This window comes from Sorex araneus, chromosome 3 (genome assembly GCF_027595985.1).
Source record: "Sorex araneus isolate mSorAra2 chromosome 3, mSorAra2.pri, whole genome shotgun sequence".
NCBI classification, from domain to species: Eukaryota; Metazoa; Chordata; class Mammalia; order Eulipotyphla; family Soricidae; genus Sorex; species Sorex araneus.
This window is the reverse complement of record NC_073304.1, coordinates 22,398,999-22,411,764: the sequence shown is the minus strand read 5'-3', so window position 1 is coordinate 22,411,764 and position 12,766 is coordinate 22,398,999. Positions and strand designations below refer to the sequence as shown.

The following is a 12,766-nucleotide window of genomic DNA, read 5'->3' as shown; positions in this document are numbered from 1 at the left end:
TATTGAACCATCATTTATCATCTCAAATGAAATTTCTTCCATCAAATAATGTCAGTAGAAGGAGATAGAAAACTCAGAAACTGAGAACATTATATGCCTCAGAGGGTGTTGAATAATTATTAATTTTTTTATTTGCATTGAGTAGATAGACTATTTATCTAGAGCTATTTTAGAAGGCACTGTGAAAGTATTAGTAAGCAAAAAGACAAGACCTTGATCTGGTGCATTTTCCTTTGAGTCTAGAGCAACAACTCAATGACTTGAACCATACCTAAAGATGTATTTATCACCTCATAGAAGCGATGCATGTTTCTTGAGAGTGTACTGTATGTCAGCAGTATGCTAAGGACCACACAAGGTATAATAGGAAACCAGAATTATCTGTTACCTCAAATAAGAAACCTATCTACTAGATTAAGTAGGCTGCAGGCATTTGAAATGAAGAAATAGAATATGCAGTGAGATTCTAGTTTAGTTTATAGTTGTTAACAAGATGAAAAACATCACCCGTTGGGCCTGGAAAAGACAGGAGAGGCTTGTGAGTTGGACCTCCAGGCAGGCGTGATGGGTGAGTGTAATCGGTAATGTCTGGGGTGGAAGAGAGGACAACTTTAAGTACATCTTCCGTGCTGAACCTTCAAGGCTGTACTCTCTAGAATTACAGAGCAGTGCACATCTGTTCCAGAAAAAAAAGATCTTGTCCATGTGGGAAAAGAAAATGTGGAGCAGCATGGGGCATTGTGTAGAACTCGGTTGTCATCAAAAGATCTGGTCCCTGCTGTTACATCTCTGCAGGATGTCAGGAAAGTCACTCACCATGTCTTGTCAAATGAAGTCAGTGTCCTGAGCTTCTCTGCAGTTCCCCCGATGAATAAGCCAGTCGGGTTAGCTCCAGGAGCCCTGGGGTTTAATACATTCAATGCCGCTGAAATCTTTTATGCCTTTGGGACAGATCGGCTAAACCTCTTTTCCCCTCATTTCCTCATTCTTAAACTTGAACTGATATTATTATGATGGCTTTTACCAGCCTACAGGTCCTGCAGATTGGGGTCTGGTAATTTAATTTTATATTCATGAGCCTGGGATTCTATGCCTCTGGTGTCAGGAATTATGGCGGGGTGGGGGATGGGGAGCATGTACTTCTGTGTGCAGGCAGAAGAATGTATGGATGTAGTGCATATCCACTGCCAGAATCTGCTACTGGCATTAGCTAATAGCTCAGCTGCCTCATGCATGCCAGCAGATTTCATCTTCTGAAATTCCCCATAGCCTTGTAAGGTAAGTGTCCTTATTGCCCTTTTACATGGGGAACATGAGATTTAGACACAAGTAGTTAAGCTCCGTATTCATGTCTCTGTGAGTTTCTCAAAGGAAGGCGCTTGTTGAACTTCACAATCCATCAGAAGAAAATTATTTGCCTTACAGTATAGGAAACACATCCAGAAATGGATGGGGGTACAAAGGGGAACATATTTCAGCAGGGAGACCACCACCCCACCACTCCCCTCCAAGGATGACAAACAGACTCTCAAAGATGCATAACCCTCTTGTAAATAGACATAAATGTTTCTAGTGGGAGTGAAGATTCCTCCATAGCATGCCTGAGAGAAGACTTAGCTTTATATGTTACATGTGAGCAAAGGAATGTAAACATGCCTATACTGTTTAGAATGCACAGTCATCTTAAAATAATTATATGAGTTTGAGCTGTAAAAGCACCTAAGCCCAAGTGAATGTTCTTCACAGTGTGTTTTAAATAGTAGCCACTAGATGGCGACCTCACTCCAAGCTCTCCTTCAAGGGAATTCTTTCTGTAGAAAAACCATTTGCGCCAAAACCGAGTCAGAAAGAACAGTTTATGGGAGGGCAAGTATATTGTGTCCCTCGGTCATTATTCTTTTATGGAATCCCTGAATAAGGGTAATTATGAAGCATGTTTTCTCTTACCACTAATAATTAAAAAGCAGGAGAAACTATGGAATGCTCATCTAGTAATTTGATATTTTAAATTAATGAAGCCTTTTGATTTTATACCTTACCCCCTACTTTGCTGCTGCTGGGGGAAAAAAATAACAACAAAGGAATAAAGAAATTTTGGAGAAGAAAAGATCTATCTTGCTTATGAGTTCCAACCTTGTGGTGCTTTTTACAGTGATAAGGGGTTTGGGAATTTTAATTTAGTTCACATAAGTTATAAAATCAGGCAATGAAACTAAACTGCCACACAATCCTCAGGTTATTAAATAGTGTCTTGTTGACTTAGTTAGTAATCCCTTTCATGCTGTTTGAGATCCCCCAGGGTGTCAAATTTTCGGCTAGTTTGTAGTATGATGCAAAATGATGCAAGAATAGATCAGGCTCCCAGAAATGAAAAGCCAGGAAAGAAATAGTCACGCTGGTGGCTCTCATTTGTTATAGAATAATGTATTCCTGGGAAAGTATTAAGTTCAGTTGACAGTTCAAAGGATTGATTGATTGAGCGGGATTTCTATTATGAAGAGTAAATGGCAAGAATACCTCTCCCGGGCTACACTCCCTGAACCCCGGCCTACTGCTGTGTGGACCACCCACTCTGCTGGAGACTCACAGGGGCACAAAGCTCACCCTGCTTCAGCTTCCTTCTGTCCAATTAACTTCTCCCCTCCCCCAACACCCCTCCTAGTACCCAGGGTACCAAGCTGTGAAAAGGCACTTTCCAAAGTATTACATGAAAAAAAAATTGTTCCTCTTGTTAATAAAAAACATAATGAGACGAATGTGGAAAATATTACCTTAAACAAAACAAAGTGAATTTCTTTATTGCAAGACTTATTAGGAGCTTTAATAATGCTAGTTCACGTTGCTAATCCTCCAAGGTTCAGTATGCCATGTTAGCCAAATTTATTTTGGTCTAGAAATTTAAGATAAAACATTATTACATTATATTTGAATGATGTTGATAAGGTGGAGAAAAGAGCTTGGAACCAGTGGGTCTGGAGAATCACTAGCAAATGAAGCTTTACAATTCTTCCTTCCTTCCTTCCTTCCTTCCTTCCTTCCTTCCTTCCTTCCTTCCTTCCTTCCTTCCTTCCTTCCTTCCTTCCTTCCTTCCTTCCTTCCTTCCTTCCTTCCTTCTTCCCTTCCTCCCTTCCTCCCTCCCTCCCTCCTCTCTCTGTCCCTCCCTCCCTCCCTCCCTCCCTCTCTTTGTCCTTCCCTCCCTCCCTCCCTCCCTCCCTCCCTCTCTCCCTCCCTCCCTCCCTCCCTCTCTTCCTTCCTTCCTTCCTTCCTTCCTTCCTTCCTTCCTTCCTTCCTTCCTTCCTTCCTTCCTTCCTTCCTTCCTTCCTTCCTTCCTTTCCTCCTCCCTCCCTCCCTCCCTCCCTCTCTTCCTTCCTTCCTTCCTTCCTTCCTTCCTTCCTTCCTTCCTTCCTTCCTTCCTTCCTTCCTTCCTTCCTTCCTTCCTTCCTTCCTTCCCTCCTCCGTCCCTCCCTCCCTCTCTCCCTCCCTCCCTCCCTCTCTTCCTTCCTTCCTTCCTTCCTTCCTTCCTTCCTTCCTTCCTTCCTTCCTTCCTTCCTTCCTTCCTTCCTTCCTTCCTTCCTTCCTTCCTTCCTTCCTCCCTCCCTCCCTCCCTCTCTTCCTTCCTTCCTTCCTTCCTTCCTTCCTTCCTTCCTTCCTTCCTTCCTTCCTTCCTTCCTTCCTTCCTTCCTTCCTTCCTTCCTTCCTTGCTACCTTCCTTCCTTGCTACCTTCCTTCTTTCCTTCCTTCCTTCCTTCCTTCCTTCCTTCCTTCCTTCCTTCCTTCCTTCCTTCCTTCCTTCCTTCCTTCCTTCCTTCCTTCCTTCCTTCCTTCCTTCCTTCCTACCTTCCTTCCTCTTAGGAGTCATATTTCCTCTTGGAAGACTTGACTAGGATTTATTTGCGCAGCTTTTACTGTTGGCCAGGAAGCTCGTGGGCAGACTTGGTTATGACCCACAGTCTGAGCCCAGTGCAGATATCGTGAGTTGTCTCTCCTTTCCCCGGTTTTAGAGAGCACTGAGCTCAGGCCTCACTGTTCACTGCTATGAGACAGTAGAATAGAAAAGGCAGGGGTGCTCTAACTAACAGTTTGAGCTCTAGGCACTGGACTCTAACATGTTGATAAATTTTATCCTATCTTTTTTCCTTTAACACAACTAGGAAACTGAGGTGCAGAATTATTAAACGCCTTAGATAATCGAGGCTCAGAGACTATGTAGTACATACTTACCCATGCTAGTGCCTCATGGAAAATTTGAGCTAGGACTAGGGCAGGATTTTTCATAGGTACATGTTCCCAACAAACTTTATGATTCTGGAGGGTTGGTCTGTGACGTCCTTGCTGTCCACCAGAGAAATGAGTAAGTGAACATGGAAAAAGGTTCTCCAGCTCCAGGTTGTTCCAGGGAAAGTGCTGGTGACTATTTATAGTGTTGAGTACCCTGATACCTGGCCACTGGGAAGAAGGGTGAACCCATTTCTGGAGCTTCTCTTAGGTTAAATTGTGCCTGCAGCTTTTCTGGGGGTCCTATAGGGAATGTGGGGTGTGTTTTCTCTAAAGATAGCATTAATGCACGGGTTAAGATGTGGACTTGGGAAATAAACTCACCTGTATTTAATTTGGGACTTTGCTTTTTACCAACTTTATGAACCTTTATGAAAGAGCTTTCAGTTCTTTAAGGTAAGTTTTCCTCATCTCCAAAGTAAGATAATGCTATGTATCTCTCATTTAGAGGGAGATAATGATATTTGACTTTTGCTATGAAGCACCGAGAACAGTGGTTGGCATGTAGAGAGAATTTACTAGTATTTGTCTTTGTTTTCTTTCTTCCAAGATACTTTGTTTTTCTCCAAAAATTGAAAGCAGCTACTGCAATGCATGCATGTATTAAATGGTGGGTCCAATGTAGGGGTCATTTTGAAATACATTTCTTCATTATTTTTATGTGTTTGATTTTTTATACCTATATTACATACCTGGGCTGGAGTGATAGCACAGTTGTTGGGCGTTCGCCTTTCATGGGGCCGACCCGACTTCGATTCTTCAGCCACTCTCGGAGAGCCCGGCAAGCTACCAAGAGTGTCGAGCCCGCTCGGCAGAGCCTGGCAAGCTACCCGTGCGTACTGGATATGCCAAAAACAGTAACAATAAGTCTCTCAATGAGAGATGTTACTGGTGCTCTCTCCAACAAATGGATGAGCAACAGGATGACCATTATATACCTATGTATTTGCAGTTGTGTAAAAATTTCTTGCCTTGGGGCTGGAGTGATAGCACAGTGGGTAAGGCATTTGATTTGCACGCGGCCGACCCGGGTTCGATCCCCAGCATCCCATATGGTCCCCTGAGCACTGACAGGAGTAATTCCTGAGTGCAGAGCCAGGAGTAACCCCTGTGCATCGCCGGGTGTGACCCAAAAAGCAAAAAAAAAAAAAAAAGAAAGAAAGAAATTCTTGCATAAAATGGGCCAGGAAGAGGAAGTTTGTGAAGCCCTATCCAAAGTACTAAATCAGTTGGAATAAAATTCTTGAGTTCCATTGTCGCTTTCCCTTCACTTTCTTATTTAAGTCCTTCAGTCTCTCCTCTGTATATGATCATACATGCCATCATTCTTATGCTTTATAGAATTCATTTTATGATGAACAGAATTTCCTAACCCCTCCACCCTGGAGTAGTTTGTCACTGTATCTCTAAGGGCTCTCAGTTAACACTAAAACTTTCTCTTGAGAGCTAAAGAGATAGTTTGATGAGCTGAGCACTGCGTTGGCTGCTAGAGACCCAGGTTTGATCCCTGGGTTCTTTCTCATGGCCTCCTAATCACTGCCAGATCCACAATAAGATCAGGTGGTAGATAGCTGTCGGCATTGCCCTGTGTATCACCAAACCACCTTCATCATTGCCTTTCTTTTCTAAATATTTTTGGGCTCTAATTATACCAAAGGAATTTTTCCCATCCTCACATCTTCCTCCTCATTACTTCTCTTTTCTTACTGTAGGAGAAGGACTCGCATTCCTACCAGAGTCTCAGGGCTCAGTTCCTTTGTTCTCATTGACACTGGCAGTGACAGTAGTCCCCCATTAGTCTCCTGCTCCCTTATATAGTGTCCAGCCCTTATATAAATGGTATTTGTTTCTGTCACTTCATTGTTTTAGGGCCTGTGAATCCAACTTGTGCCTTTACATTCTCATGACTACTCCAATTTGTAATACTAAGAAATCTAATGCAATAGTCATTCTTTCAACTAATTATTTAATTGTTCACCGCTTTACATTGCATTTTGAATTTTGTGCTATTCCATTTTATATTTAAGTTTAGAAACTTCATTATTTTACTTTTGCTCATATTAAGAGAATCATTCATCATCTGTTGTCAAAACACCACCTTGAAACTCATAAAATGTAAATCTGACCTTTGTGCCTATGAGCCACTCTAGAAGTTAGTTTTGAGCATTTTCCCAAAGAGCTAAAACTAATATCGAGCATTCAAGGTTGTAATTTCTAAGATATTGACATTCAAGGAACTCAAGAAAAGACATCTTCAAGTTAAAAAATAATTGTCCCCCGAATTCTGTGCCTATGGAAAAAAGTATGCAACAAAGGTAACAATACATTATTTTACTAGTGGTAATGCTTATATTGAAGACCTATAGTACTTATAGATCTAAAGAATTAGATATGATTGCTTAGCTCCTTAGGAAAGTTTCCCAGGTTCTCATTCCTTCAGTTATCATGTAGCCTACAGCAATTCTAAGCGGTCTTCAGATCTATGTAGCAAGTTTTGTTTGCAAAGACCATCACTTTTTTTTAAACGTTCCAAGCAAAAAGCCTAATACCATTGGGCCAGCTTAGGTCATTGCTGACACAGTAATTCCAAATTTATATCACACAGTTATATATATATCAACCACATAAACATCACCTGGGACCGTGTTAAGATGCAGATTCTTAAGCTGTAACCCAAACTTTTGAATCCAATTCTGTGAAGCTGGGATCTATGGAATTGTTTAAGCAAGTGATAGTGTAAAAACCACTTTAATAGCTCCTACATCATGGTCTATGCCGAAAAGGATAACAGTACATTGAGGAACTCATCGTGTTGGTGCCTTTAGGAGCTAGAGTAGGGTCTCCTCTGGCCCACCACCCCTCTCACTACCCACAATTCAAAGGTGGAGTAGCTTCCAAGATGAGATGTTATAATAGAAGAAAAGCAACCAATTCTGGATTGGTAAAGATTAATTGTACTACCACGAAATGTTTTTCATAAGAAATAGTTGGTGTGGGGCTGGAGTAATAGCACAGTGTAATAGCACAAGGGCATTTGCCTTGCACGTGTCCGACGCGGGTTCGATTCCCAGCATGCCATATGGTCCCCTGAACTCTGCCAGGAATAATTCCGGAGTGCAAAGCCAAGAGTAACCCCTGTGCATTGTGGGTGTGACCCAAAAAGCAAAAAAAAAAAAAAAAAGTTGGTGAAGTATATCACAAAGAGAGATTCGGAATGAAAGTCTAAGTCTTGTTTTTAGTTTTATAAAGGTTAAGACAACAAAGCCTTTTCTTTTTACGGTGTGCATTAGTACCCAATTCTTTTCCTGAATGGAGAAAAAATGCAATGTTTTCCTTTATCAGAGCTGCTGATGATCTCATTTTTCTTTATATAATGGGGTATAACTGCCTGGAAACATGGGCTACAGGCACTATAACTTGGAGTAGGCTAGTAATGAGCACCTCATTAGGCCCAGTGTTCTTCAACCACCAGTCCCCAAATGAGGCCGTGTAGAGGTGTAGAAAAGTTGAAAGCCATTGCTGTAACACCTTGGTTATAGCTACTGGTGCCTGGGCCTGCTTGCAGGATAGAAACTCTTCCATGGGTATAAAAAAAACGGGGTAAAGTATGGTGGTATATACTGTCATGAGTATTTTGTTTCCTGGGATTGAGGTTTGTTTTTGTTTTTTATGTGGGAACAAATCACATCTGACAGATATAGTAAGGGTGCCATGAGAAAACATGGAAACTGCCTCTTTTATATCCTATTTATTGTCTTCATAGGTACAATGGTGGGAGATCATACCCGCCTGGAGTTCCACAATATCGAAACCGGTATCATGACTGAGAAGCGTTACATCTCCGTTGTCCCCTCCAGTTTCATTGGCCACTTGCAGAGCCTCATGTTCAATGGCATGCTCTACATCGACCTGTGCAAGAACGGCGACATCGATTACTGTGAACTGAAGGCTCGTTTTGGACTGAGGAACATCATCGCTGACCCTGTCACCTTCAAGACCAAGAGCAGTTACCTGAGCCTGGCCACCCTCCAGGCCTACACGTCCATGCACCTCTTCTTCCAGTTCAAGACCACCTCTGCTGATGGCTTCATTCTCTTCAATAGTGGGGATGGGAATGACTTCATTGCCGTGGAGCTAGTGAAGGGGTACGTGGAAAAGTTACAGGTTATAATAGATACCTTAGTTCAAGCCTGAATAAAATATGGGCATGAAATCAAAGGATATGTTCTACTCTCTCATACTTCTATCCTGATAGCTGATTTCATCTTCATTGATTAAAATTATTTATAATGATCAGAACTGAAAGGTGGAGAAATCCGTAAGTTATTTACCAATACTTGACTAATTCAGTATGATCAGACTTTTTACCATGAAAAATAGGGCTTAAAATATTTTGGTGTATCATCCAAAAGAACAAAAGCAACCGCTGTTGGAGAGGATGTGGGGAGAAAGGGACCCTTCTTCACTGCTGGTGGGAATGCCGACTTGTTCAGCCCTTCTGGAAAACAATATGGACGACTCTCAAAAAATTAGATATTGAATTCCCATTTGACCCAGCAATACCACTGCTGGGAATATATCCCAGAGAGGCAAAAAAGTACAATCGAAACAACATCTGCACATGTATGTTCATCGCAGCACTGTTTACAATAGCCAGAATCTGGAAAAAACCCGAATGCCCCAGAACGGATGACTGGTTGAGGAAACTTTGGTACATCTATACAATGGAATACTATGCAGCTGTTAGAAAAAAGGAGGTCAAGAATTTTGTAGTCAAGTGGATGGGCATGAAAAGTTTCATGCTGAGTGAAATGAGTCAGAAAGAGAGAGACAGACATAGAAAGATTGCACTCATCTATGGTATATAGAATAACAGAGTGGGAGACTAACACCCAAGAACTGTAGAAATAAGTACCAGGAGGTTGACTCCATGGCTTCGAGGCTGGCCTCACGTTCCGGGGAAAGGTCAACTCAGAGAAGCGATCACTAACTACATTGTAGTCGAAGGCCATGTGGGGGAAGGGAGTTGCGGGCTAAATGAGGGCTAGAGACTGAGCACAGCGGCCACTCAACACCTTTATTGCAAACTACAACAGCTAATTAGAGATAGAAAACAGAAGGGAATGCCTTGCCACAGTGGCAGGGTGGGGTGGGGGGGAGATGGGATTGGGGAGGGTGGGAGGGACGCCGGGTTTACGGGTGGTGGAGAATGGGCACTGGTGAAGGGATGGGTTCCAAACTTTGTATGAGGGAAGTATAAGCACAAAAGTGTATAAATCTGTAACTGTATCCTCACGGTGATTCTCTAATTAAAAATAAATAAATTAAAAAAAATATTTTGGTGTATGTGTGGGGATAAAGAGATAGTGAAGTGAGTAGGGCACTTGCCTTGCATGTGGCAGACCCACGTTTAGTCTCTAACTCTTCAGATGGCATCCAGAATTCTGTCATGAATAATCCCTGAGCTCACAGTCAGAAGTAAGTCCTGAGTACCACTGGGTGTTCCTCAAACACACACAAATAAACAAAACCGATTTTTTAAATGCTAAGTCATAATTATTTCAAAAATTGTACATGAAGGAAGTGCATCCATTTCTGGAAAAGTGTTATCTGCAACTATCAAATCCATAGGAAGAAATGAAATATGGTTTAAGCATTACCACAGGATTATTTATGTAGTTGTCAAAAATATTTTCTTTCAAGACATTTTATTGCCATATGTTGGAAAGTAGGTAAAAGTTAAAACTGGAAGAAGACTTTTTAAAGACACATATCTGTAGTTTATGGTGAGTTTGAATACCAACTTCTAGTATTTCTGAGTATAAAATATACCATTTTTTACTGTATTTCTAGTGGGTGGTGTCAAAATTGTAGATTTTCTGAGTATGTAATGAAAGTAGCATTTGATAGAATAGAATCTGACTATTCTTCTTTGGGAATCTCAAGTAATTAGGTGGTTTCTGTCACTCCCAGGTACATACACTATGTGTTTGACCTTGGAAATGGCCCCAATGTCATCAAAGGAAACAGTGACCGTCCCCTGAATGATAACCAGTGGCACAATGTCGTCATTACCCGGGACAACAGTAACACCCACAGCCTGAAAGTTGATACTAAGGTGGTCACTCAGGTGATCAATGGTGCCAAAAATCTGGATCTGAAAGGTAAACCTAGTCAGAACAATAGAACATGTCTTAGAGTATCTCATGCAATCCTTGATTGTTTTCAGAGGCAAACTATGGGTTTGAAGTTCCACACACCTTGACTACAATCATGTATATCCTTTTTGACAAAAATAAGTTTTATCATCATGCAACTTCTTCGATTTTTATTTCTACATCTCTTCCAGGAATAGTTTTCTCTATTAATCTAGAGCATGTGGGGACTGAGTGGTGAGGTGATAAATGTCAGATGTGGAGGGGTCATAAAACAAAGGAAGGAATTCAGGCAAGGAGCCTTCAGCTCAGTCACTTGCTGCCTGCCCAACTTGTAGGAAATTCCTTACCCTTTCTTAAGCTTCTATATTGTTTATGTACTTTTTCTTTAGAAAGGGGCGGGGGATAATAGTACCTTAAAAGGATGTGAAGGGTTTTGATAATTTGTTTATAAAAACCCTCAGCTGGCTTTTACATTACTGTAAGGAGGTAGAAAAGAAGGCATTCAATAAGTGGTACTTTTGTTGAAAATATTGAGAATCTTTTCTTCATCATAAAAGGATAACATACCTACCTCTTTGCTTGGCTAGGGCTAAAATTTGTGAGATGACACATAAAAGATGAATGACACGTAAAAAAATTAAAATAATAAAATTTGCTTATAAATGGGTGGACTTGGACCATGCTGAGTGAAATGAGTAGGAGAGGGACAGATATAGAATGACTGCACTCATTTGTGGAATATAAAAAAAAAATTAGCATGAGACTAGTATCGAAGACCAGGTAGAACAGAAGCCAGGAGGAGTAGTCAAAGGTTGGAAGCTTGTCACAAGTGTGTGTGGGGCAAAGGGCAGTTTGTACAGAGAAGGGAACAGTATGGCAAAAAAAGTTAGAAATGATAATTCTAGACAAGAACTAAGTGTTGAAAATAGGTAAGGGGATGTACATGACAACCTTTAAGTATCTCTATTATAAGCCATAATGGTTGAAAGGAAAGAGAGACAGACAGGCAGACAGAGAGAGAGAAAAGGAAGGAAGGAAGGAAGGAAGGAAGGAAGGAAGGAAGGAAGGAAGAAGGGAAGAAGGGAGGGAGGGAGGGGAGGGGAGGGGAGGGAGGGAGGGAGGGAGGAAGGAAGGAAGGAAGGAAGGAAGGAAGGAAGGAAGGAAGGAAGGAAGGAAGGAAGGAAGGAAAGAAGGAAAGAAGGAAGGAAGGAAGGAAGGAAGGAAGGAAGAAGGGAGGGAGGGAGGGAGGAAGGAAGGAAGGAAGGAAGGAAGGAAGGAAGGAAGGAAGGAAGGAAGAAGGGAGGGAGGGAGGGGGGAGGGGAGGGAGGGAGGGAGGAAGGAAGGAAGGAAGGAAGGAAGGAAGGAAGGAAGGAAGGAAGGAAGGAAGGAAGGAAGGAAGGAAGGAAGGAAGGAAGGAAGGAAGGGAGGTAGGGAGGGAGGGAGGAAGGGAGGGAGGGAGGGAGGAAGGAAGGAAGTGTTTGCTAGAAAGACAGGTGGCAGGGGTGGGGGAGGGAAACTGGAAACATTGGTGGGAAATGTACACTGTTAAAGGGACAGGTGTTGGAACATTATATAACTGAAATACAATCATGACCAACCTTGTAATTCTGCATCTCACTGTGACTCAATTAATACAAAATTTTAAAAAGAAATGGTAAAAAAAAGAAAGAAATGTTTACTTACAATGCTCTCTCTTTCTTTTCCCCAGCCTTTCTTTTCAATGGAAATACCTGGTTATGAGCTAATAAATACTAATCTCAAGGTCATCTGCTTAATTGACATGTTTCCATATCTATTACCCACGCACTGTTCCTGTTTTTTTTCCCTTTCTTTCCCAGGTGATCTCTACATGGCAGGTCTGGCCCAAGGGATGTACAGCAACCTCCCAAAGCTTGTGGCCTCCCGGGACGGCTTTCAGGGCTGTCTGGCATCAGTGGACTTGAACGGGCGTCTGCCGGACCTCATCAACGATGCTCTCCACCGCAGTGGTCAGATTGAACGTGGCTGTGAAGGTATCTCTTGTTTTGGATTTTGAGCTCAAGCCTGTTGCAAGCACCAAGCCTCTCGCTGCCTCTGCCAGTGCCTCCTTCCTCCTCTTACCAACTTACCTCTCTCATTCTCCTTTGCCATTTCATTGGACACTGCATCACCATCAATGTTCTCTTGTCACGGGCTGAGTATGTCAAGACATGTGCCGAAGGCTCCAGGAATGTATGCTGGCAGATGTCTTCCTGGTGTCACATACTTGTCAATTGAGGACCTTTCCTGGCATTGACATCAGGCTTCTCCTGACTTGTGCCTTTGCTTCCAGCATGGCTGAAAGGGCATCAGGA

The 12,766-nt window shown here is 42.2% G+C and overlaps 1 protein-coding gene across 19 annotated transcripts in view; it reads left to right on the top strand.

Moving 5' to 3' along the window:
- Positions 1 to 12,766, top strand: part of NRXN3 (neurexin 3) — a 1,748,572-nt gene that overhangs the window by 852,309 nt on the left and 883,497 nt on the right. For all 19 annotated transcript variants that reach the window (XM_055133160.1, XM_055133157.1, XM_055133153.1 and 16 more), the window contains 3 exons: positions 8,039 to 8,420; positions 10,249 to 10,439; positions 12,272 to 12,445. In XM_055133160.1, coding sequence (XP_054989135.1) covers positions 8,039 to 8,420; positions 10,249 to 10,439; positions 12,272 to 12,445 — 747 coding nt within the window. The remainder of the gene's footprint in view (positions 1 to 8,038; positions 8,421 to 10,248; positions 10,440 to 12,271; positions 12,446 to 12,766) is intronic.